Source organism: Vipera ursinii (assembly GCF_947247035.1).
Source record: "Vipera ursinii genome assembly, chromosome: 7".
In the NCBI taxonomy this organism is placed as follows: Eukaryota; Metazoa; Chordata; class Lepidosauria; order Squamata; family Viperidae; genus Vipera; species Vipera ursinii.
Window position 1 is genome coordinate 55,664,081 of NC_139521.1, and position 27,813 is coordinate 55,691,893.

The 27,813-nt window shown below is 37.7% G+C and overlaps 1 protein-coding gene across 1 annotated transcript in view; it reads left to right on the forward strand.

Annotated features, from left to right (window-relative positions):
- Window positions 1–27,813, forward strand: part of COL25A1 (collagen type XXV alpha 1 chain) — a gene marked incomplete at its 3' end in the record, with an annotated part of 303,353 nt that overhangs the window by 242,008 nt on the left and 33,532 nt on the right. Inside the window, exons 13-23 of the mRNA XM_083367097.1 lie at window positions 1,341–1,367; window positions 2,063–2,107; window positions 3,859–3,891; window positions 4,121–4,156; window positions 5,101–5,145; window positions 12,129–12,191; window positions 13,763–13,831; window positions 15,726–15,770; window positions 19,053–19,097; window positions 20,773–20,850; window positions 26,422–26,445. Of these exons, the coding sequence (XP_083223223.1) occupies window positions 1,341–1,367; window positions 2,063–2,107; window positions 3,859–3,891; window positions 4,121–4,156; window positions 5,101–5,145; window positions 12,129–12,191; window positions 13,763–13,831; window positions 15,726–15,770; window positions 19,053–19,097; window positions 20,773–20,850; window positions 26,422–26,445 (510 nt within the window). The remainder of the gene's footprint in view (window positions 1–1,340; window positions 1,368–2,062; window positions 2,108–3,858; window positions 3,892–4,120; window positions 4,157–5,100; window positions 5,146–12,128; window positions 12,192–13,762; window positions 13,832–15,725; window positions 15,771–19,052; window positions 19,098–20,772; window positions 20,851–26,421; window positions 26,446–27,813) is intronic.

Genomic DNA, 27,813 nt, shown 5'->3' on the forward strand with positions numbered 1-27,813 from the left:
TAAGGAAAGAACACAGGCCTTTGGCGAGCACTCATTTCTCATTTTAGAGTTTCACTGATGACAGTTAATACCAAATTAGTTTCTCTATTGGTATATTTTAGAAGTGCAAGAAACCAATAATCAGACAAGTTTGAATGAACTATATAGAGGCAAAGTTAAAACAAGATGAATTGCCTAAGTCCATGGTGGGGAACCTATGGCACACATGCCACAAGTGGCACGCAGAGCCCTCTCTGTGGGCACGCGTGCCATTGCCCCACTCCTAGGCCTTCAGCTGGGTTTTATAAAACCTTTTCGCTTTAAGCCTCTGCTGCCATGTGCAAAAAAAAAAGGTCCAATCAATCAATCAGTTTCAACTTCTCTTGGGAAAAAAAGATCTGACAAAGTTGGAATTGATTGATTGAACTTTTTAGTCCCACCCAGTCTGCCGTTACCAACGCAGCCACGGCCACCTAATGGGCTACACCCACCTAGTGGGCCACACCCACTCGGCACCAGACAATACATAAGTGGGTTTTGGGTTGCAGTTTAGGCACTCGATCTCTAAAAGTTTCACCATCACTGGCCAAAGTCATAATCAGAGTATTTAAAGATGCTTTCCAATCTGTAAGCATTATGAATAGAAGAGTAAATTCAAGGTGTCTTTTGATGGAGTATGAGAATACATCTGCAAGATACTAAAAAGTCAAAACAAAGCCATTAATTATTCAAGTTTATAGTTTTGCAACCTGTAGGAGAAGGAGCGGCAGAAAAACGGGGTGGAATTAGAAGAGGAATCAGCCTAGAGACTCTATGTCAGCAGTCTCCAATCTTTCTGGCTTGGTGTCCCAGTGAGGGAGGGGGGAGAGGGAATTTTTGTCTGCAAGTGGCAGATGGGTGCATGAAGCTCACATAAAGGGAGCTTCACATGAGAGAGTAAGCAGCTGCCACTTGATGAGGGGAGCTTCGGATGCGAAGAGTAAGCAGCCACTGCTTGCACGAGGGGAGCTTCGTGCACATGCACACGCTTGCCAACTGCACAGCCCAGTTCCGAACAGGCTGCGACCTGGAATTGGAGACCCCTGTTCTACGTAGTCACAAGAAGTCCTCTGCTTTGTAAGTTTTAAAATACTAAGTAAGCTACACATGGATAAAAAAATATTTTAACCAACCAAAAAGTTGCATAAAAATATATTACAGTAATGTAGCCCAAATATTTTATTTGAATCAGTGTCAAAATTACAATCTTTATCCTTAAATCTACATTTATTAAATAGATGCAATGGTCATACATAAAGGTCTGATAGATCTGCATGAATGTCCTTTGAGAACAATAAATGCATTATTTCTGTTTCAATTAGGGTGATCCTGGACAACAGGGAGAAAAGGTATTACATATATACTTAGTTGTGCAACTAAAGCTTACCATTTAATTGTAATTGTATAGCTGATGCTATTGACGCCTAAAGTTTCAGGAAGTTGCCAGCTCAGATGTCTACATTTTTGGGGATTTATGAAACTCTGTAAAGGAAAAACAATGTTGAAAATAGCTAACTAATATTATTAGATTTTTTTCTGATAAAAAATGAGTTTTTATTATTTGCCAATAGAAAAATGAGGAGATATGGGATGAAAAGAGTTTTCTTGGAATATTAAAAACATTCATTCATTCATTCATTCATTCATTCATTCATTCATTCATTCACTCTTTCCCTTTCCACTCTTTCCCCTTTTTCACTTCCTATTTTTTTCTTGTTTATATTAGTCTTGGTTTGTATTACCTTTTTATCTTTGTAATTTTAAATTTCAATAAATATGATTGTAAAAAAAAATCTTAAGCAAAAACCAAGTTTGATGTGACAGGAAGACAGGCCAGAGCCAGTACAGACTTAGACTGAAATATTGCCTGATTTTTCTAATATATCACTTCTTTCTTCCATTACTCTGTCACTCTTTTTGTTCATTTCCTTGGTCTAATTTTATAGTTTTCTTCAAAACTGTAAATAGAAATAAATTTAGGATGCTTTTAATAGAAAGCAACTGGTAAAAGAAAAAAATTAAAAGAACTTATTCTGATATTTAGGGTGATGCTGGAGAAAGTGGTCCCAAAGGTTACCCTGGAGAAAAGGTACAATTTATAGAGAAGGTCACTAAGTACATTTAAATTTAGGTTAAAAACAATAAAGATACATTTTTCTAAAAAAAATAATTATAATTTTAATGATAAAATTTAATAAAGTGATATATTCAAAATTATAATTTGTAGTTCCAGTATATATGCATACATGTTTATTTTTATAGTTTTTGCAAGACATAGTCAAGAGGATTTGTTTTATCAATATGAATCATTTGGTTTTGGTTTTAGCAACTATAATCTTGGTGTCATCATATTATTTGTGATAACTAATTAGACTGATGTCATCCATATAAACTTCATTATAATATTGCTGAAAACGGACAATTTATTAGGATTTTTTTCAGAGTGAGCTTTACTTTCACTATTACACAAAACCTGATTCCTACTGTGAGAGGCTTTTATTTTTTATTATAATATTTCTTCTGCAAAATGTTAGTAATTACCATGACATCTCCTGGTCTGTGGAATCTCCTCCCCAGATTTCTTTGTATTATGATATTTAAATATTTCTTGTAAAGTTGGTAAGTCTGCTCTGAGCTTCAGGCAACTGTTTCAAACTGAAATGGGCATTATGAGCTCAAAACAGTTTGAACACAAGACATTTAGCACATTTTTTTTCCTTTCTCCTTCAGTCAACAGTATAAAAAATTGAGGGAACAAATCCCTTAGATCATATAGAATGGCTGAAGCCTGTTTTGTGTAACTGTTGAATCCAGAATTTTCTGCTTTGGCTTTCCTGGTTTTCTTGTTCTGTTTCAGAAGACTTATATGTGGACAAACACCACATATTACTCATGAATTCTAATTTGACTGTATGCAACTTGCATTTATAGAGCTTTCCTTCCCACACTTGAAATACTAAATTTTAACCAAATACACAGGAGATTCAAAGGTGAAACTTAGTAGGAATACATTGCCAATTCTCACATTCCTACACAGGACATAAAATATTCCACCCTGAAAGCTGGTAGAGCTTTGGAAATGGTAGATGATTCAGCAAGCTGCTCTTCCTCAACTAGAAACAGTTAAAATCAAAGTTTCTATTCCTCCTTGACCCACAAATGTTTATAAAATAATAAGCCAATTTAAAGTGCTTTCTTGATGTCTTATGGGCTAATACTTTATCAGTTTGTATTTTTATTTGCAAATCCCACAATATTTTAACATGTTCATTTTGGATTACTTTTTCTATACGGTATGTTTCCACCAATTTTTTTTATTAATGGCACATATTAATTTTTACAAATGTTATTTTGACGACTGTGTTATGTTGCTGTTCATAGTCACTTTTGTGTAATCTTTTTTACACAAGTTGGATATATGATCTCCTGTTCCTTCTGCTTTGCACAATTTGCACTTTGAATCATTGGATGATTTTTCAGATCTGGTCTTGATTGCATTAGCTTGCTCTTGAGCAGCCAAAATCAAGCCTTCGGTTTCCAGTGTACAAGTCATGGCCAGGTTTTATCTGTATCCACTTTCCCTCAATCTTTTATAAAAATTGACCATGTAATACTTTTCCTTGCCAGCATTCTGTTCTGGTTTTTATTTCATTAGTTCAATATTCATGCTTTGTTTCTTGAACATTCAGTAAGTTCCAGTTTTTAATATCCATCAATGCTTGTTCTTGGCTGCCTTTTATGTAATCAGCCAATGTATGCTTTTCTTCTGCAGTAGATTTCTTTTTTACTTAAAGTAAACCTCTGCCTCCGTTAATTACTATCATTATTATTATTATGCAGGGTGATCCTGGATCTTCTGCTGCTGGAATTAAGGTAATATGAGTAACAAGAACTTTTTCATATGTATGCCAAAATTAATTTTTCTGTATTTTCTTTCTTATCTTGAAGTTGTTGTTGTTATTATTATTATTATTATTATTATTATTATTATTATTATTATTATTATTATTATTATTATTATTATTAATTTTATTTATATACCGCCCTTAATGCCATCCTTTAATTTTAATCTTCTGCTTTATCATTTGTTTCTTTGTTTTAGGGAGAACCTGGACAATCGGGTAGACCAGGACAAAAGGTAATGTGTTCAAGTAAATAATATTGGTTTCCTAGATGTATTTGAAATGTGATTTGTCAAGAAGTGTATTATATGAAAAATGACACTGTACTTTCCAATAAACTGAAACTTTGACCCACTGTATTAAATGGGAAGGTATTTTAAGTAGCAGATATAAAATAAGAAGTAGCGGGAACATACTGAACATATTTTGATTTGTGCAATATTTTCCTACTATTTACATCAGGGGGGGCTGTGTGGAGAGAGTATCCTCCTTTAAATTTCTGGGAGTCTACCTCTGTGAAGATCTTACCTGGAAAGTTAATACAACCCAGGTGGCCAGAAAGGCCCAACAGAGACTCCACTTCCTCAGGGTCTTGCAGAAGAACAGGGTAGAACAACAGCTAATGACCCTCTTTTCCCGGTCTACTATAGAGAGCGTCCTCTCGTACTGTATTGTGGTTTGGTATGCTGGTCTGACAGCCATGAATAGGAAAGTATTACAAAGGGTGGTGAGCACAGCACAAGATATTGTGGGCTGTCCCCTGACACCACTGGATGAAATTGCCAGGGCTTGCTGCCTTGGAAGAGTGAGGAAAATTCTCAGGGATGACTCACACCCTGGACGGTATCTCTTTACTCTCCTACCATCGGGTAGGAGATATAGGAGTGTAGCCAGCCGTACCAACAGGCTGAAGAACAGCTTTTATCCATGGGCTGTTAGGCTCTTGAACGGGAAATAATTTTATAAACTTTATGTATGATTGACTTGCGAGGCCAGTGTGTTGTGCAATTAGCTCACATGGTGTAATAAGATGAAGGGTTTGTCGTCACTGTGAGTTGGGGGTGGGGGTACAAAGGGAGGCTCAGCCAATCTCAATGTATACATGGTTGTACTTTGACAATAAAGGTTCATTCATTCATTGTAACATTCTATTACAATACAATATAATTTAATTTGGTAGGGTGAACCTGGACTTCCTGGACTTCCTGGGTTACCTGGAATTAAGGTAAATATACATATATTATCTATATCAATGCTGGCAAGAGAATTGTAGGAGTTGCAATCCACCCGTCTTAGAAATTTCCAAGGTTGAGAAACATTGATCTATACAGTTTTATTATAAATATGGCACATGTATAATTAACATGCAGTTTGGACCACTGTTAACATATCTGAAACCTTTTCTTCTGTACATTAAGATCAACACTTGGTATCAACCATACTTGGAGAAGTAAAAGGGTAGCTAAGTTTCTTATTTTGTGTAATCTATAGCCAATGAGCTACATATAGTTCTTTCCCCTTTTTGTTTATAACCTATAGAGTTCTGCAAGATTGGACCATTTAAATTTAACAGTGCAATTTTATGTTCTTCAGTTGAAAAAAATGGGTGAATTATCTTCACCTCTATAAATTTTTTAAAAGCACTCTTTTACAAATGTGAAAAGGCAGATAGCATCATTGCAAGTTTCAGGGGAAAAATGGTTAATAAAAGCATGGTCTCCAGATGCAAATTGAACTGCCTACTATATACTGCAGAAAACCTTCGCCAATACTAACAATAATAGACTCTAATCGTTGACAGTCTTATCTCCCTTGCTTCCTGGTATATGTTCATTGAGAGAAAGTACATCTACTAATTCTACAGGGTAGATAAAGGTGCTGAGAAGACCTTTTCTGTATCCTTATTGATTATGCCTCTGCCACTGTTGTGATATAGAACTAAGTTTTCCACCCAGAACTAACCATATACACAAATTGGCAAGCAGTACTGGTCTTGCAGTAATAGTGTATTGTACTTCTGGCTGCAAGCAACCTCCAAAAGTCTTGCTTTTGATTTCTGGACCAGCTCCAGTTTTCAACATAGCTGCAACCAGAGAACACTTCATCTTTATTGCATTGAAACACCAGTACAAAATAAAACTTCATAGTATGAAACAGGTTAATCTGGCAAAACCTAGTTTTATTCCAAACATGCTTGTACTGTTCTGTCATGCTAGGCTCTAGCAAACCTGCTAGACTATAGACTATTGTCTACATCCCATTAACTTGGAAATACATGCAACATGTTGACACATTATTCTATATCTCTATATACCATCAGTCTCTCTTGCTCAAATTACTCTTCCTACAAAGAAACACAAGTATGCACACATAAACATCCACAGAGCTTTCCTCTTTCTACTAGAAACAGCAACAAAGAAAAGAGGGAGGACCAAAATAGAGGGGGTGGCAAAATTAAGAAAAGAGGTATTATAAAAAAGATTAAATTTAGTAGTAAAGCAGTTCTTTCAAAGTAGCAGCTCATTTTCAAGGCATCACTCTTTCAGCTGGACTATCTAGTCTTTTCCATTTTGGGACCATTCCTTCTTTTCTATTCTTATCAGCTAATTTGAGATGATCCCCCAAATATTTATCCTGGTAAATATGCCATACATTAGTAAGAATCAATAAGAACTTGAAGAATATTTTCACTGTATTTGCCTGAGAGAAGAGGGTGACTTTCCATCCACTTTGAAAAAAATTCATAGTTACCCATTAAAGAAATATCAAAATGCACTTGTCTGTACTCTTGGCTTTTGAAGATTAAGGCCTCTGAATCCATAAGAGGACCAATCAAATCAGATAGGATATCTCTTTGTTTTCTCTTTACTGTTGCATTGCAGAGGTACGCTTTATTGAAATTGAATTACTTGTTTACTTGCTTTCACATGCCATTAAGAACACTAATCTGGATAGAATCTCATTTACTTTCTATTTTCTCAGTGAAGTACCTGATGAGAGCACACAACTCAAAAACAACATTTTTTTAAGAATATCCCTTTTATGTTGTGTAAAAGAATGTAACAAGCTTGTATTGGGGTTTTTTTCAAAAACAAAAAAAAAATTCAAACAGACAGAATGGCCAACTCAGTGTTAAATGCTGAAGTTCTGCAAAATCTTTTGCATAGCTGCTTTAATAAAATATCAATACACTTTGAAACTATACTTATCCACTGTCATCTTTTCTAATCAAACTGATTATTTGGATGGCATAGTTGGAAAAAATTGTAGACCTTAATTTTCTGACTCACAATAGCTCTGTCAAATAGCACTATATTTGATTAATATTACTGAACAAGTCAATCTGATGGGAAGATCCATGATGTAAAAGTAATAGCAGTTAGACTTATATACCACTTCATAGTGCTTTATAGCCCTCTAAGCCATTTACAGAGACAGCATTTTGCCCTCAACAATCTGGGTCCTTATTTTACCAATCTTGGAAGGATGGAAGGCTGAGTCAACCTTGAGCCAGTGAGGACCCTTGGCAGTCAGCAGAATTAGCCTGCAATACAGCATTCTAACCCCTGCACCACCACGGCTGTTATGGTGTAGAAAGATTCAGTTGAAGTTAAGGTAGTAAAAAGATAGAAATCTGTTCTTTACTGAAATAAACATTTAGTATGTCTAGCTTTACCTAGAACTACCAATAATTAAATGCAAAACCAATAATTAAATGCATCAAAAATTGTTTTCTTTGTTTGACCTCCTCTGGTTCTCGGGTCCTTCTATCTCTTTTAGTGTTTATGGGGGTTGTAGTTTCCTATGCAAGGCTGGTGTACAGTTGGGAGGTCTTATCCTCAAAATATTATTCCAGATAATATTTGAAGAACAAACGGCAATTGTGGCCATGAGGGTCTTTGCACAGGTTTCTGGACTGGGAAGAACTTTTGAGAGTCACTCATGTGTTGGTTACCTGTGAACTGGATTATGGAAATCTGATGGTTAGATCCATGTTCTAAGTGGGGTTGCTCTTGAAAACCATTAGCAAGCTACAGCTATCTTGAACGCAGCAGAACAGGCAGTGATGGGTGTGTTGTGGTATGAGCATGTTTCCCCACTGTTTTTCCAGCTGCACTGGTTGCCATTTGGGTTCTGGGTGCTGGTTATCACCTACAATGCTATGCATGGCAAAGGGCCTCATATTTCTCCATGTTTCCACCTGCCTGGTCTTATCAACTCAAGTGGGCATGCTCCAGATCTCTTAATTAGGCCGTGGCATGTTATAAAACGTAAGAGCCATGCTTAAATTCATGTCCACCTGGAGATCTGTACTGCTTTCACCTTTCTGACCTTTTGTAAACTGGCTGTTTTCTCAGGCCCTGAGCTAGTATGGGGGATGAGCCCCTTTACTGAACAATTGGCTTTTTGGTTTAGGATTTCTGATCATCTGTCTTCTTTTTCTTCTTAATATATTTTGTTTCGTTTTAATTTATTACCTATAAACTGCTCAGATTTGCTACAGAGCTGGGCAGCTTCCAAACTGAATAAATAAATAAACCAACAAGCAAAATTTGTCACTAAGGTGGATGTATTGGTGGTTTCATAGTAATATGGTGATTCAGTGTGGCAACTTTGGTTATTGCTCTTGTATCCCCTCCCCCACTATGGAGTTTTCATGGTGTACTAGAAGTTAAACCTAAAGCCTAGCTTTGTACAGGAGAATTTAAGGACTAACTATTTGTTTCAGGGATCATTTCAAATTGGCCAACTCTATCTGGAAAATAGGAATTGATCTCACATTCCAAAAATATTACTGTTGTGAATATAATTGTCAGCTAACAAAATCAAACATTTCCCAATAAGTAACCCTTTGGACAGAATGAAAACTTAGAATTCCCATCTCCACGCAGAGTCATGATTTTTTGTCACATAAACATACACAGGATGGAATCCTTCCATTCTGATGATAGAAAATTTTTAGACTTTTTAAAGGGCAAATTCAAAGAGCATTGTGGAAAAAAGCCACCTCTGATTGTGGTTCAGATTTCCCAGGAATCTGGCAATTCATTAATTGAGATAGAGGGAACATATTTTTTGAGGAAATTCTAGTTGTAGAAGGTGGATGAAAAATATTTCTTCAAGAAAGTTAATCTTTTTCTTTACTGTGTGGTGCTACAATATCTTTTTATTTTCTATTAAAAACCCCCAGAGATTTTTATGCTTATCTTCAGAAAGGAAACAATGTCTCTTTTGTGGTGGAACCACTGATTGAGGGGTCAGGGGGACCAAAAGATACATTCCAATTTAGGGTCCATTTGGGGATTTGAGATCAAATCCTTAGATCTATATTGCCATTTCCCAAGGAAAGCAGACATCTGGCAAGATTCTTATAATACAAGTGATCAACAATAAATTATCTGTTGTGCCTAGCCATGAGTGATTCTGATTGCTCACATTTGACACTTTAGAACTCTGTAATGTTTTTCTAGCACAAATAGGGCCAATTGTGATTTGTAGCAAAAGTATATGGTAGTCTCAAAGAACATTTTGTTTTATAAACTATTTTTATACAATCAACCTTCTTTTCCCTGTAAACTGAATAGCTCTATAGTTGATTTTCATTATTGAATAATAACATTTTTTAAAAGTTAAAAATGTTTTTAGGGATAATTTCTAGATTAAGATAGAAAATCATAATCTAGTCCATTTGATAAGAAGTTGAGGTTTTTTTTTAAATATATCATAGTAACTTGAAGAAGGATATTGATACCTCGGATTGTACTTTGGTTTGACTTTGATTTTTTTTAAAAAAGCAATAGTTTCCAATAGAATAAGGAATGAGGAGAGATATTTACAGTATTTGCATGTATTTATAGACTTGTATAAACATAAATAGTATTCTGTGGAAAGCTGGCATCAATGAGTATGGACCGCTGCAGAGGTTGAGATATGGAAAATTAATGAAAATGGAACATGGGTGTGATTTTTGATGTACCAGTATTTTGAGTGTGCATATTATGTTTCTAGGATATCAACTGGCTCAAGGCATTCTGCAACTGAAGACGTTTTCAAAAGCTCACAGTACAAAGTAGTTTTGATCACACAATCCATTTTTATTTCTTATCCTTGAAATCATGATTAAACAGATTAGAGAACAAAGTAACCACTGAGTTGGCTTTATGGTAGATTAAGTCTGTGCGTACTCAAGAAGTTTGAACCTTTCAAACAGACTGCTGAAGGCTTCATTATTCCTTCCATGATAAGTATGATTGTTGTTTCCATTAATGATTAGAAAAACATTACAAGGATACATTTGAAAACCATTCACAGTTTTGTATACAATTTGCAGTGTATATCATAATTATTTCTTCTCTTACCCATTTTGTTCTTTCTTCTGCAGTTTACTTTTTTCAGTGATATGCCTTTATACCATGTCTGAATACAGTTTTCTATTCCTAGCTGTTGAAGAGCTGCCATTGTACTCATGTCAAGGAAATGCTTTTCATACTAATTTTATTTATGCAGTGCTGTGACCAGCAAGAAGATAGATTTATTTTTTCATTATATATGAAAAATGATGAAATCTGTTTTCTTAGTAATGCCGATAATTCCATATAGTATATTACCAAACATTTCTTTTAATTAAAAGGAAAATCTTCTTAAAACATATGTGGTAATGATTATTTATTTTAATTTATAAGATGTACTATAGGCAAATGTAATTCCTAGTTGCCTGGTATTTGCATTAAGAGAATAAAACTAAGGCACTAGTTAATTCAACAGGTACTAATATATGCTGAAGAAAATCAGGATAAGCAGAAAAAATCTTAGGAGTGCAAGAATATCTAAAAGCTACAAAAATTGGATTGGGATTATGACAATAAGTAAAAATAAGATAAAAGATAGACCTCCTGGGGGGAGAAAATGGTAAGCAAGTAACAGGGATGGGAAGAGGGATGGGACTCCTAAACTTTGGTTTAGTCTCTCTCTAAATGGGAATTCTTGAATAAACTTAATCAAAACAATTGACAAAAATGAAGGAAGAGCAATTTGAGTTAAGAAAAGAAATTATAGGGACTAGTTGGCTACCCTGAAGCTTTCAATGATGTACCAGTAAGAAACACAGTTGGACCAGAAAGCTTTGGGGACAGTCATGTATGGTCTGTGTAGCAGTATACAACAGCTAAGCACTGTCTGCTATCATGTCACATGAGCTTCAGACAAACAAGTTCATGAATAATGTGTGTGCGGGAAAGCAGATAACAAACTTTCTAAAAAGCAGAAAAATTGTTACGTGAAACAATCAGGGTAGCTGTACTTGAAGAGAAAGTTTTGGAGAAGAAAAATAAATGACAGATTAGGAACCACAATGGATTCTAGGCAACTTGAACTATTGAACGTATCTTGGTTACAGGAAAGCTCGCAAAAGACTCCTATAGTATTTTTGGCTGGGGTCCAAAGAAGACCAAAGAACAGTAAACTAGTGAGAGAATGTCTTCTCAGCCCAGAGGGACTTGGGGAAAGCTTTAGAAAGATATCCACTCCTGCCAACCTGAGAGAGAATGGAAACCATTATAATTAACACCGATGATCACTTTTAAGTGGAAAGAGGGTGGTAGAAAGTTATATATCTAAATATCCACAAACTTAACTTAGCTATATTTAGCACAAGTAACAACATATTACTGCCATATATTTATTCCTTTACACCAGTGAAGTCCTATATAGTAAGTTCCCAGATATATTAGGAATCCTTGTCCGAATACGTTGTTGTTATATGATTGTTGTACCCTGCCCATAGTCTTATGAATAGAATACTACCAAATACTGTAAATTGAATGTGTGTTTTTAATATTCTGTAATTTGCAAGTGATGTCTAAGTAAAATTATTTCTCTTTTTCAATAGTATATTGCCTCAATTAGTTTTTTCCTGCCATAAACTAACTAAATACAGTATAAGATATATATACATATATCAGGTGTTCATTTCATAAAGTCTTGTGCTATAAAAGCTTCTGGTTCACTTGCTTTTCTTAAGTTAGGTGGGGGTTTTCTTGAAGAATTCTTTGCTGATGGAAATCAAACATGATTAATTGTAGCTGTCCATAGCCATTGGGTTACAGCTAGAAATATGACTAGGGAAAACATAACTGGAAGAAAATTCATGTTTTCTATAATTATTCACAGTTAAATTAACAAAGTTTTAATGTGCTTATTTATTAAAAGGGTGAACCGGGTTTCCTAGGTCCACAGGGAGAACCTGGATTGCCAGGATTGCCAGGGACAAAGGTACAATTTACATTTTTTTCCTGATTACACACAATTTGCTCTATATCAGATCAGTTGGAGCCTAATCGTTGGAATAGACATTTCCCTCCACAACCATTAAAGTCTTACTAAAGGGAAAGTTTATCAGACTGAGATCACAACCCACCCCTTTACAAATTGTGTAATGTGTGTAAAATAAATAAATTAAATTAAACCACTATGAATGAACTCTATAGGAAATGATGCAGGTGTGATTATTTTATATACGTTCTTAATTGGCTGTACGTACCGGGAAGCCAGGAGATTCAGAACGTCCCACTGCTTAACATTGGGGACAAGTTACTTCCCCCTGTTGATAGGGCCCGCAACCTGGGTGTCCTCCTAGACTCGCAGCTCTCCCTGGAAGACCACATTGGAGCTGTGACCAAGGGGGCCTTCTCCCGGGTTCGACTAATTCGCCAACTACGGCCTTATCTGGACCTGGATTCCTTACGTACAGTCACCCATGCCCTTGTGACATCTCGCCTAGACTATTGTAACGCTCTCTACATGGGGCTGCCCTTGAGATCCACTCGGAAGCTTCAACTGGTGCAAAGTGCGGCGGCACGGACACTCTTGGGAGCCTCCCGATACTCCCATATCACACCTCTCCTCCGTGCGCTGCACTGGCTTCCGGCTGCCTTCCGTGTGAAGTTCAAGGTGCTAACGATGACTTACAAAGCCCTACATGGCATGGGTCCGGACTACCTTCGGGAGCACCTTCTGCCGATGTCAGCACCCCACCGTCCTGTGCGCTCCCACAGAGAGGGCCTCCTCAGGGTGCCACCGCTAAAGGAATGTCGGCTGGTGGCCCCCAGGGGGAGGGCATTCTCAGTGGGTGCGCCAGCCCTCTGGAACACCTTACCAACAGAAATCCGGATGGCCCCTGACCTCCGTACCTTCCGTCGCGACTTAAAAACTTTCCTGTTTCAGCAGGCTGGCCTGGCATGATAGCGTTAATTGGGGTCCCAGTTTGTGTTCATTAGTGTTTCTTATTATTTTTATTGTTCGATCTGTATACCTTCCTTCCTCTGTACACCACCCCGAGTCCCTCGGGAGAAGGGCGGTTTATAAAAACTAATAAATAAATAAAATAAATAAATAATTGTACAGCCGAGACTTTATCTCATTCTCTTTTTAAAAAGAGGAACCGTATTGCCTAAAGCTGCTTTTATTTCGTGAAACCAGTTGGAGTTATCGATACCTAAAACTAAAACCAATAAATGAAAGTTGGACAATTTAAATATGGGAAACATTATCTGTTTTGCCTCTTTTTTCCATCTGTAATTATTCCTATTTTATCCATAATGTTCAGGAATTATTTACTTTTGACAAATCAGAAGGGGAAAAAACCCATATATAATGGCACTGTAATCTATTCATACTCTGCTTCTCAGACGAGGTTTCTACTAATGTATGTATTGATCAATTGCCAGTTTGACATACTCTTTGATATTACTTCTCTTTGATGTTTCAACAGCAACTCTCATCAATACCAAAAGTTACTGATGTTCTATGATGCATCTGTGTGTATGTGCTATGATTTTTAACAGGGTGAAAGAGGAGAAGTAGGAGCGCCTGGGAAAGGTGAACGAGGTGAGCCTGGAGTTCCAGGGCTAAAGGTCAGTTTGGTTTCACTTTGAAATATTTAGAGGGCCTTTGAGAACTCTGTCTTTAGCAGGTTTTTTAAAGACATCCTTTGTTTCAGGAGGTTAACTAGAACCAGAAAAATCAATTTCATTGTGACTGAACATGTATTCCAAGTTATTTAAATGTATGTGATTCATTTTTACCACATAGTCCAGTCAAAGTTAATTAAACAAATGGAGAAGTTTCATATTAATAATAAAAAATGGATGCTATGCAAATATTACTTATAGTCATACTTAATGGGGAGTAAAGTACTTTTGACATAACAAGTACAGTAAAACAAAAGTCTGATTTCTAACTATAAGGTTGGAGTGGTCATTGGGGCAACTTTAAACAGATTTCATCATTTAAAGTAGAATTTTCAAAATTCTATACGGTTAGTAACTGTCTAAGACAGACAGAGAAGGAAGGGAGGGAAGGAAGGAAGGAAGGAAGGAAGGAAGGAAGGAAGGAAGGAAGGAAGGAAGGAAGGACCTTTAAAATTGTACTTTGCGGAGCAACTCAACTGATTTTCTAGGTTTTCATTAGCAATTCAAAACCTATGCATAATAATGTCCTGCTTTATATGAAATGATCACAAAGAGTTAGTGATAAGATGGGTAGCTATATAAATATTTTAAATAAATAGAAGTAAATAAATAAAATGTTTTGGATGATCTTCAGAACAAAACTGTTGTAAAAATAGAATCTGTTGGATTTTGCTCAACTTCTAGTGACTGCATGGATATTTCTATGCAATTTTCTTGGCAATAATATGGAGGTGATCTATCATTACTTTCTTCCAGGATGTTTTTCCAATTCCCAATTCAGCTGGTAGCCTTGGAATTAATGGTGATCTCCTGTCTAAGTACTAAACTGATCCAGCCCTCTCTAGGTGTTTTCTTGTTGTTATTGTTGTTGTTAAGATTAGCCAAATAAAGGCAAAGTCCAGGATGTAGTAGGCTTCTGCAGGATCTTCCCCTTTCATCAGAATGATACATGTTCCTCTCCTTTTGTACATTAATATGATGTCACAACCTATGAACAAAAGGAACAGAGCTTACATTGTATCAATACAATGCTGTTTTCATCATTTGTTCCCTTTGACCCCATCAAGCGAAATGCTTCTGACTAGGTGTCAAATTCTTTGTGCATCAGTGAATTCTCCCCAGTGTTTTACCAAGAAATTCAGATTGAGGGACTATTTGAATTTTAAAAGGAATAAGAACAGAAAATGGAGACTTAATAAATGTGATTTCATACAACATAACTAAACATTTTCCAAAATATTTCAAAGTGTCTTTTTATTTGAGTTCTACTATTTGTGACATTTGTTTCTATAATTGTGTATAACTGTGTATGTGAATTTCTTGATTCCAGTACATTCAGAAATTCTATTGATATTTTTATTAAATCTTTTGCATGATCTGGAAGGAGGCCACTTTTTTTTAAGAACATAAGTTAGTGATAAGAAGGAGCACTAAAGTATTGGTCTGTAAGTTGCCAGAGGTGAATTCTCATTTCTAAGGCAAAAAATGATTGACTCAAACAAATATTTTCAGCTTACAAATTGCATACCTGACATCTTCACTTAGAAGTCATAGGATGTTTTTCAGGGAGTTAAGGAAATAATATACCATGGAACATGTACAAAACACATTCAGATTTTCTTCTAATAATCCTCTTGTGTTAAATCATCATAACATGCATGATTACTCAGCTTCTTATGTACACATTTGTCTCTGTAGTGTAACTTTATAATAGCAACTATTTTAATATGCATAGTTTCTTCTACACATTTACTTCCTGTAGACAAAACTAATTCTTTACATTTCTCTTTTTACTTTTTCTATCTCCTCTCCATTTTGTATGTGTTCCAACATGCAGGGGAGGTCAGGTGAATCTGGAACTAGAGGCCCTAAAGGATCAAAGGTCAGTCATTAGCAACATCTGGTTTTATTGGTTAAGTACACTAAACCAACACAGTTATTTATTTATTGCCATTTTTGCATGTGTGAATTCTGTATGTGGATGGGGAGCTATGTATAGTAAGCATATGTCATTGTCTGTTTCTTTTAATAGAATGTTCAGAGACTAGCCATTTAAAAAGCAGCAAAATTATTTTCAGTAACTGTATATAACCCTTAGCTTTTCCTAGTAAAAGTTTTCACTCCCCAGTTAACTCCCTTTTCCGTTATTTCTGAGTTCTTTGCTATATAAGGTCCTGTCTTTTCTTCCAACTCGTTGATTAGTACCACATTTTAGTGCAGTATTGAGGTTTACACTAAAGTTAAACAAGACATTTCATACTGTTTGACATTAGACATTAAGACTAGCGGTTAGAGGCAGAGCATGCTCTGAATGAAAAGTGAAAATGTTAAAAGTATGGAATAACTGAATCTTTTTTGACCTGAGGCAAAAAAGATGACAGAATAGGTTTCTGATAACCTGCTTTCAGGAATCCAGGATTCTATTGCCAAAAAAGGTGCTTTCTGGTACCATTAGATAAAGGATGGCTTTCTCTGATTATGTGAATTTTAAACATGGGAATAAATCTCCAGGTTTCCATTGTGCTTGGAAAAAGTTGGCTGTTGGGATTTTTCTATAATAGATGCAAAATCCTTATTTTTTAACAATTATATATCTGGTAAATTAGTAAGGTAATTCTGAGGTAATCTTTGAATTTATCCCCATATAATAATTTATTTATTTATTTATTTATTTATTTAATAACATTTCTATACCGCCCTTCTCCCGAAGGACTCAGGGCGGTGAACAGGGCAAGAATAAAAATACAAACTACAAAAGTTAAAAATAGATTAAATAAATGCCCACATACTAAAATACATCCATAAAACCTAGTAAAATAGAAATAGGAAACCCCCCCCCCAATCCCCTCATCAGGCCAGGCCAGCTTGTTCAAAAAAGTATGTTTTTAGCTCGCGGCGAAAGGAGCGAAGGTCGGGCGCCGTCCGGAGCTCAACCGGTAGCTGGTTCCATAGCTCCGGGGTGCCCACAGAGAAGGATCTCCCCCTGGGGGCCACCAGTCGACATTTCTCTGACCGGTGGCATTGCAAAAGTCAATTTTCATCATAACCATGGAAATTCAGTTTTGTCTGGAAATTTATATATCACATCAGAACCTGGTGACTACAGGCTTACGTAATTACAATGAACAATTTTCTGAATTGGCCTTGCTCTTTCAAACTGATGGTTGCAACTTTCTTGACAGGAAAGTATACAAAGAACTTTTTTTTTGAAAAATGCCTTCTGATGTCTTCTGGACATATAGAATTTTAAGTTTTAGCTAACAGTCCAGATTACAGTTGGTGGAGTAAATTCTAAGTATTGCAAAGAAACATACCTGGGAGACCCCAAACTGGAAGAAATGCTTTGAGATATTAACTCTAACTGTAACTTGAAGCATTTCTGACATTTTAATTTATTTTAATTTAATTTATTTATTTTAATTCCATTTATATCTCGCCCTTCTCCAAAGACTCAGGGCGGCTTACAAACTTAGCAGTAGCCTTCATTCTATGTATATGCCTGCTTATTAGGGCTTTCACAACACACCCCAAGCGGCATTATTACAAAGTCAGCTTAATTGCCCCCAACAATCTGGGTCCTCATTTTACCTACCTCGGAAGGATGGAAGGCTGAGTCAACGTTGAGCCTGGTGGGATGCGAACCTGCACTAATTGCAGGCAGCTGGTGTTACTTAAGGAGGCATTAGCCCACTGCTCCACCAAGGAGCAGTGTTATGAATGTAAGCAATGTTTATTGGTAAAGAGTCTTAGAATAGAATAGAATAGAATAGAATAGAATAGAATAGAATAGAATAGAATAGAATAGAATAGAATAGAATAGAATAGAACAGAACAGAACAGAACAGAACAGAACAGAACAGAACAGAACAGAACAGAGTAGAATAGAATAACAAGGCTGGAAGGGACCTTAGAGTTCTTTTTAGAGTTCTTTTTCTCCACCACCACCCCTGCTCAAACAGGAGTCCTCATTCTATCCTGTACAAATGTTGTCCAATCTCTTCTCGAAAACCTCCAATGATGAAGCACCCACAACCTCTGGAAGCATGCCATTCCTCGGATTAATTATTCTCACTGTCAGGAAATTAGTTCCAGGTTGGATTTCTCTCTAGTGATCTTCCACCAGTGGCTACTTGTCCTGCCCTCAAGTGCTTTGGAGAATAGGTTGGCCTCCTCTTCTCTGTGACAGCCCCTCAGCTATCATGTCATCCCTAGTCCTTCTCTTTGTAAGGGGGTGTGATGGCTCAGCAGTTAAGATGCTGAGTTTGTCAGCTAGAAAGCTGACAGCCCAGCCTTGCAAGAAACAAACCCAGAAATACTCTTTCTACTTTTTTGTAAGGTTACATTAATAGAATCTTTCAAGCCTCAAAGTACATTTCTCCCCTGTTACCTTTACAGCACCCTCCGCCCCCCAAACTAGGGAGGATCCTTTCTGAAATATTTTCCATGGCCACATTCTTTCTGTGGCTAAGCTGCCACTTATCCAAACATTGCCCTTACTGCAGTTCTTCCCTATTCATTCCACATTATCTTTTTCTTCATAGGAAGATTAGAATTATTAGAATCAATTCATAATCCCTATTTGGTAAAGAGGCTTGATTTTTTTTTGCCTACTTTTACAAAAGCAACACCCTCCTTGCCATGTACCCCAGCCTTTAAAAAGCTGCTTCTTTTTCTCCCAATCATCTGCAATTATAAAATGTTTTCTCTGCAACCATTGTTGCAGCTCTTGAGGAAAACAGCTGACCACAATATTACAGCCATGCCAGCTTCAGAACTTTCATTGACAATTTATGTGCAAGAAACATGCCATATTGATAACAAGACAGTTATCTCCTCATACCAATCTCTTGTAATTATTGCAGATTGCTCAAATGTATTTAAGATTTGCTGAGGACAGAGGAGGCTGTTTCCGTTTTGTTTAAGAGGGAATGACAACCTTTTTGGTGACTCCCTCGAGCAAAACAATAATTAAATGATTACTTTGCAATCTTTATTGATCAGGCTACTGCAGGAGCTTATTGGTTTATGGTATTCCCAGCTTTCTCTCAGTGCTTTGAAAGAATTAAGACAATTTTGGCACCCACTTCAAAATTCTGTGGAGGAATTGGGAGGTTTTGGTGACTTTAGTTTTCTTCTGTAACAGCAAACTTTTTTTCCCCACTAGGGGGATCCAGGAAATAACGGTGATATGGGAGCAATGGGACCAAGGGTAAGTGAGCTGAAATATGTTCCTTAACTGACAGTATGCAAAATAACTCCCTTGAGGCAAAGGGATTCAGTCATTATTTTCAGGTCTGATTATATAATCTATATCAATGTTTCTCAATGTTGGCAGATGTGTGACCTCAGTTCCCAGAATTCCTCAGCCTTTATACTTTGCTTTATACAGTGATGGATAGGGAATTCTGGGAGTTGAAGTTCACATATCTTCAAACTGCCAACACTGATCTAGAATTATAAGATACACTTCAATAATGCATTGAAAAAAGTGAGTAGTGATAAAATGTATTCTAACAGCACTGACGTATTAATATGCATCCTCCAATAGGCAGTCCTTTCACATTTAATAAATAATCAGTCATTCATTAACATATAGCATATAGATATACTGATTCTCACAAATATTTGTCTACTATTATTAATAATAATTTATTAAATGAATGTCACCTGATTCTAAATGATTTGATGTTGTTTTTAAACATAGCATCTACTACAATTTACACATCTACAACCTTGTGCATTAAATAACTGATATATGAAACTAAGTTACATACATATACTCAGAGACTACAAAATAGATTGGAGATCTTTTTCTCTCTCAAAAAAACAAGAAAAAAAGAAATGGTGATTAGATATAACGAGTTGCATTCTAGAGTTTTAAAAACTAATATTGATATGATTTAACATGTGCTAATAGTCCAATAAATATCAATAATCTGTGCTTTGCTGATAACACTATAGCTGTGAAAATACACAGCAGCTGAGACCATCCACTTTGCTACTGGTGATCTTCTTTTTCCCTTCTTCCATCTTTTCCAGTATTACAGATTTCTCAAGAAAGTGGGGTAATTGTACAATGTATTCAAAGTATACAATAAAAATTACAAAGAAACTCATTGTAAATGTAGAGCAGACTAAGCTAATGACAACAGGTATAGCAACCAAAGGGACACGGTGGCTCAGTGGGTTAGGACGCTGAGCTTGTCGATCAGAAGGTCGACAGTTTGGCGGGTCGAATCCTGAGTGCCGCATAGCAGAGTGAGTGTCTGTTACTCATCCCAGCTTCTGCCAACCTAGCAGTTTGAAAGCACGTAAAAATGCAAGTAGAAAAATAGGGACCACTACGGTGGGAAGGTAACAGCATTCCATGCACCTTTGGCGTCTAGTCATGCCGGCCACATGACCATGGAGACGTCCTCGGACAAGCGCTGGCTCTTCGGCTTTGAAACGGAGATGAGCACCGGCCCCTAGAGTTGGAAACGACTAGCACGCATGTGCGGGGGAACCTTTACCTTTTTATAGCAACCATATTTAGAGCTGACAATAAAGACACTGAAATAATTATAATTTCTACCATTTTTGATAGACTACCAACAAAAATGGAATTAGTTGTCCAAAAACAGTTTCAACACATTGTGCAAAGAAATTTTTCCCTAATCCCTTTGAGCCTTTCGTTAGTGCTAAATTAGGAAATAGATGGAATTAGGAATACATTAATGTTCACATATACTAGTGGAATGAAATGTAATAAGTTATACTTGCAAAGCGAGGTTAGGAAAATGAAATTGTTTTTATTGCATTCATTAACACATCTTGTTATGTGGGCTTGTGACAAATACGACATGTTTGTACATTTCCATGTTTGCACATTGCTTTTTTTATAGGGTCCACCTGGAGAAAAAGGCGACCAAGGTGCCACAGAAATCATTGACTTCAATGGAAATATCCACGAAGCTTTACAGGTTTGTGATCAATATACAATAAATATAAGATGCTGTTGTTCATATGTTACCAGTATAACTCAGTAATAAAGCATATACCGTATATACTTGAGTATAAGCCGACTCGAGTATAAGCCGAGACCCCCAATTTCACCCCCAAAAACTGGAAAAAGTTATTGACTCGAGTATAAGCCGATCCGCCGTTCTGCAAGCCTCTGCCGCCAGCAGAGGCTCGATCCGCCATTTTGCAAGCCTGAATACACAGGAATACCCTGTGTGGCCACGGCTCGTCGGCAGGTCTCCGTTCCTCCTGCCGACCTTTGGGGAGGTTTGGGCGCCTCCCCAAACCTCCCCAAACCTCGGCAGGTCTCCGTTCCTCCTGCCGACCTTTGGGGAGGTTTGGGCGCCTCCCCAAACCTCCCCAAACCTCGGCAGGTCTCTGTTCCTCCGCGCAGACCTGCCGACCTTTGGGGAGGTTTGGGCACCTCCCCAAACCTCGGCAGGTCTCCGTTCCTCCTGCCGACCTTTGGGGAGGTTTGGGTGCCTCCCCAAACCTCGGCAGGTCTCCGTTCCTCCTGCCGACCTTTGGGGAGGTTTGGGCGCCTCCCCAAACCTCCCCAAACCTCGGCAGGTCTCCGTTCCTCCTGCCGACCTTTGGGGAGGTTTGGGCGCCTCCCCAAACCTCCCCAAACCTCGGCAGGTCTCCGTTCCTCCTGCCGACCTTTGGGGAGGTTTGGGCGCCTCCCCAAACCTCCCCAAACCTCGGCAGGTCTCCGTTCCTCCTGCCGACCTTTGGGGAGGTTTGGGCGCCTCCCCAAACCTCGGCAGGTCTCCGTTCCTCCTGCCGACCTTTGGGGAGGTTTGGGCGTCTCCCCAAACCTCCCCAAACCTCGGCAGGTCTCCGTTCCTCCTGCCGACCTTTGGGGAGGTTTGGGCGCCTCCCCAAACCTCGGCAGGTCTCCGTTCCTCCGCGCAGACCTGCCGACCTTTGGGGAGGTTTGGGCGCCTCCCCAAACCTCCCCAAACCTCGGCAGGTCTCCGTTCCTCCTGCCGACCTTTGGGGAGGTTTGGGCGCCTCCCCAAACCTCCCCAAACCTCGGCAGGTCTCCGTTCCTCCTGCCGACCTTTGGGGAGGTTTGGGCGCCTCCCCAAACCTCGGCAGGTCTCCGTTCCTCCTGCCGACCTTTGGGGAGGTTTGGGCGCCTCCCCAAACCTCCCCAAACCTCGGCAGGTCTCCGTTCCTCCTGCCGACCTTTGGGGAGGTTTGGGCGCCTCCCCAAACCTCGGCAGGTCTCCGTTCCTGTTTGGGGAGGTTTGGGCGCCTCCCCAAACCTCCCCAAACCTCCCCAAACCTCGGCAGGTCTCCGTTCCTCCGCGCAGACCTGCCGAGGTTTGGGGAGGTTTGGGGAGGTGCCCAAACCTCCCCAAAGGTCGGCAGGAAGAACGGAGACCTGCCGAGGTTTGGGGAGGTTTGGGGAGGCGCCCAAACCTCCCCAAAGGTCGGCAGGTCTGCGCGGAGGAACGGAGACCTGCCGAGGTTTGGGGAGGTTTGGGGAGGCGCCCAAAGCTCCCCAAACAGGAACGGAGACCTGCCGAGGTTTGGGGACGTTTGGGGAGGCGCCCAAACCTCCCCAAAGGTCGGCAGGTCTGCACGGAGGAACGGAGACCTGCCGAGGTTTGGGGAGGTTTGGGGAGGCGCCCAAACCTCCCCAAACAGGAACGGAGACCTGCCGAGGTTTGGGGACGTTTGGGGAGGCGCCCAAACCTCCCCAAAGGTCGGCAGGTCTGCGCGGAGGAACGGAGACCTGCCGAGGTTTGGGGACGTTTGGGGAGGCGCCCAAACCTCCCCAAAGGTCGGCAGGAGGAACGGAGACCTGCCGAGGTTTGGGGAGGTTTGGGGAGGCGCCCAAACCTCCCCAAACGTCGGCAGGTCTGCGCGGAGGAACGGAGACCTGCCGAGGTTTGGGGAGGCGCCCAAACCTCCCCAAACGTCGGCAAGTCTCCATTCCTCCGCGCCCTGCCTGCCTGCTTCTTTCCGCTGCGGAAAGAAGCAGGCAGGCAAGGCGCGGAGTTTGGGGAGGTGCGCGCGCACCTCCCCAAACCTCCCCAAACTTCGGCAGGTCTCGGACGGCGGTGGCTTGGGAGAGGTGCAGGCGATCCCGGAAGCACCAAAGCCTCGGCCGCGCACAAGTCCTCGGTAAGTTTTTTTTGTTGACTGGAGTATAAGCCGAAGTGGAATTTTTCAGCCCAAAAAGTGGGCTGAAAAATTCGGCTTATACTCAAGTATATACGGTACTTTGCATATATATGATCCCTGGTTTAATTCCACCATAACAGAACTTGGAAATGTTGATAATAAATAGTAGGTGTGAGTCAATAGGTAAATGGGTTTCATGTATTTTTGGAAAACACCATGTACAATGATTATCTGGAACAGATTGTCCCTAATCTGTTGTTCTTTGGATGTGTTTGAAACATCAACATGTACATTTTCTAGATAGCATTGCTTCTAGCTACATTGGCTGGGAGTTCTGGTTCCAACTTTTAGGAAGGTACCAAATTAGGGAAGCCTGATCTGGAATCTTACTTGTCAGCATTCTTCCATGATAGCATTAAATAAATGATTGCTTTTGCAACTGCAGATCTTTGCTTACAATTTATGGTTAATAGGATGATAGAATATATTTCAATATTAAATATTTGTACTGAGTTAATCCAAAGTGTCATAATAAGGAGCAGCAGCTAATTAATCATATATTAGTTTGGGGGAAGTTAAGTAGGGTCAGATTCAATTAGTATTTAGATGGGAAACAGCCAAGGACTATAAACTAATTTGGGAAGTTCAACAACAACAACAAAAGGCAAGCCAATTCTGTTAAGAAAAAGGAGTCACATACAAATCAATGGGTATCTTTCCCCTTGCTTTTTTCTATCATCCAAATTAGTTCACAAACATGTATATTTCAAATGAAGTTATTTTAATGACTACATGGGACAATTAGTTGTAAAGAATTTTATTATATTCTATTGTTATCTTTACGCATAGTTAGGTAATGGACAGGAAAGTCTTATGTAAATTACATCTCTTTTTTTTTATTAAAAAGTTTTAACATACAGTTTATCTTTAACAATCCCCCCTCCCCCTCCCCTCTCCCTCCCCCCCTACCCCTCCCCCCCTCCCCCCCGACTTCCCAGAGCTAAATACAAGGTATAAAAAAGAAAAAAAACAATCATAAACAACCATATACTAACAACCATAAACTCTAAAATCCATCACTCTCTAGCTTATATAGGATAATACAAACCTTAATGGTATTAAATATATATAAAGAAAAAAAAAAGAAAGAAATAAAGAAAAAGAAAAAGAAGGAAGACTTATTCAAATGCTACATGAAACTTCTTAACCCTATATTTGTTCTGGATATACTCAATCCATTTTCTCCATTCCATAATATAACGTTCTTGCGAGTGATCTTTCAAATAAGCCGAGATCTTTGCCATCTCTGCCAGGTCGGAAACCTTTAAAGTCCATTCTTCTATGGTCGGCAGTTCCTCTTTCTTCCAATACTGACCTATTAAATTACATCTCTTGTAAAAACTTTCTGAAAAGATATTGCTATTAATTTATGTCCAAAGTTGTCTTCTTTTTTAAAGTCAGTCTGATGTAAATGAAATCACTATAACCACCTGGGATTTAGCTGATAACATTTGACTTATTGTTTGCTTATATGAAGACTTGAGAACCAGCTAAAGTGTAATATTTGTAGAAAACTCAGATGCTAAATATGAGAAATGATTGGATACTCCATATATAAGTGTCCAGTCCAGTTACTAGTCCCTCAGAATAATCAAAAATTCTTCATGAAATGAGGCTCTTTAATCTAGGTCACTCAAAGAATTTTGAATATTTATTTATTTATTTTATTGGATTTGTATACCGCCCTATTCCCATAGGACTCAGGGCGGTTTACAAGGCAGTTAAAACCATGAATACAAAAAATTAAAAACAAATAAAACAATTAAATTAAATTCAAGCCCCAAGAGTAAATCTAAAACCCAGTTAAATTAACAACCCCACAGTCTGGACCAAACAGATCGAAGAGCCAAGTTTTCAGGTCCCGGCGAAATGAGCGAAGGTCGGGGGCAGTCCTAAGTTCTGTGGGTAGTTGGTTCCATAGGGCAGGCGCACCCACAGAGAACGCCCTTCCCCTGGGAATAACCCGCCGGCATTCATTAACTGGCGGTACCCTGAGAAGGCCCTCCCTGTGGGGGCGCACAGGATGATGGGAAGATGATGCCGGCAGCAGGTGTTCCCTTAGATAGTCCGGACCCAAGCCGGAAATAACAATGATTCTTATGATGTAGTCATATATCTTTCTACTCAAAAAACTGTCTCATTATAGATATATGTTTGCAAACATACTTTTGTCAATACTGTATAAGATTCATCCTTTTTTTTCCAAGGACTTTTTCAAAGAACTTTTCAAGCTGTATAGAATTTAATTTTGATTCCTGTGGATGATGCTTAGCACAGTAAACAAAAGACTCACTATAGAGTTCAATCACTAACTTTCCTTTCTGAAGATGAAAGTTATAAGTTATAGCAAGATTTTTTTGCATGAAACCTACACTCCATAATCTTTACAGAATAGAAAACTTTCATCACTGAAAAGTACAAAGTATTTAATGTCTACATACAAAATATAAGATAAATACATGAACAGCAGTCAAAATACTGCAGAAATAAACATTTAAAAATAATATTCTTACTGGATTTTCCAGTAACCTTCAAAACACTGAAGAAATAAACATTTTAAAACAAATCCTTTTACTGGTGATAAAATAATATATAAGTACAAATAGGATTTTCATCCAAAATATAGGAATTAATGTATTCTGTCTATATAAGCAAGACGTTATCCTCATGCTAATTGTTTAGACAAGGTTATAAATGATTAAATTAAGCATTTAAGTAAAATTTAAAGTTACTTTTTGATAAATGCTAGAACACATTCTTCACATCTTTTGGAAGTCACACAAATTACTTTATTTGAAAAACATATGTCATTATCAGATATAAGGAAATATTTCTTTTAGTTAAATTGTGATCATAATTCTTTATTTATATGTATTTTATTTGCCCTTGCTCTATTGAGATATTACTATTTGAGATATTTCAGCACTGTGTAGTTTATTCATATAAATATCATTCAGTTTAAGTCACAAATCATTAAATATAAATAATTATAGTCACTTAATTATTTATAATTTCACAGATATATAGAGAGCATTATTTGTGAGTTAACAAAAATTGATCTTAAAGTCATTATAATAAAATAGGAAATTGACAGTACTGTTTCTTTTTGAAAGCAAACAAAGTAATTCAAAGTAAGTACCTTAATACATGGATTGTTTAGTATAATTACTTAGATGTAAAGATGTAAGAGTAATCTTTTATTTTGGGGGAGCTAGTCAAATGCTTCTCTCAAACTTTCCTCAATTTTGTGAAGTCTATTCCTAAACAAGCAAAGTATTCTATTTCAAACTGAACATCTGGTAACATTATTTTCTGCTAATATATTTTGCCAACAGAGGATTACCACCTTAACTGTCACGGTAATTCCTATTGCATGATGGTGTTTTGTTTTTTTCTGTGATGTTGCATGTTTAGAGTTATTCTGATTTATGAACGTGTCTTTGTCTATCAGATATTAACTTTGCATTATCAGCACCTCTATTTTCTAAATCAGGTATATCAGTGGAAAGTTAGGACTCTAGTTTTACTTACAGTAATTAATAGAAGCAGCATGGCCATTTCAGCAAAAAAAGTAGGGATTCAAGCTTTCTTTTTTTTAAAAAAAGCTTTATTGATTAAAGCTTTCATTAGCATTGTAAAATCTGTTTAACCATGTTTATTAAAACCAAGCACTGGTACAATTTCAGTGGGAATTTTAAAATGCAAAGGATTGATTTTTCCTGTAACTTAATTTTCTGAATTATTATTTTTTTTAAAAAAATCATATTGGTTGTGTTAGAAGATACAGCACAAGCTTGCTCCAAAATTGTATTTATTTCATCCAGTATAATTGATATATGTTTAATTGCCATAAGTATTTTTTGAACACAGTTGGATGAAATTTCAATGCAACATCTTCCCTTTAAAAATACTCCTTTTCTATTCAGAGTCAATAATGACTAAAAGGGAATACTTGTATTATTTCAAAATGTGTAATATAATAACAGAAATTGAAGCCTAATTGAAAACATCCCTGAGTCTAAAATTTGTACTTTCCCATTGGCCTTGTCACCTCTCCTTTCATAAATTTACAGGTAAAGTAAGTTATCATGGAAGTCAGCCAAAAATAGATAACGAATGATATTTCCAGGAAATATACTTGTTAAGGTGCTGAACTAGAAAATTGGGAAATCATGAGTTTTAGCCATCCTTAGGTATGAAAGTCATCTGGTAGACTTTCGGATTCTCTCAGCCCAACTCCTCTTAAAGAGTTGTAATGAAATAGAAAGACCTACAGTTGTACAAAATAAATGCAGGTTATTTGTTATTACGATGATAATAATATTTAAGTGGGGTTTTGTTTTTTATAATTCATGTAAGATAATTAGGTGTTAGTAGTATTTCAATGAAGCTTTTGCTTTATTTTATTTGTTATAGAAGTTTTTATATAAATAGATTTTTCTTTGTTCATTACTTCATCGCTATATCGCACTCAGCATGAAATACCTACATGCTAAATTAGTATTGGAAGAAAAAAGGTAGCTCAATGACAGCTTGTATTATTGATTTATTGTATAAATTGTGTGGCATAATGTCTCAAGGGCAATTCTTATTCTTCTGGTCTTTACTGCTTATCACATAGCAAAGCAGAAAAGATCTCTGATTAAAATCATGTAGAGCAAATGTTGGCAGCATCAACTTGGCCTCAAATATCTTAATTGTTGTGATCAGACCCCCATAACAAAACA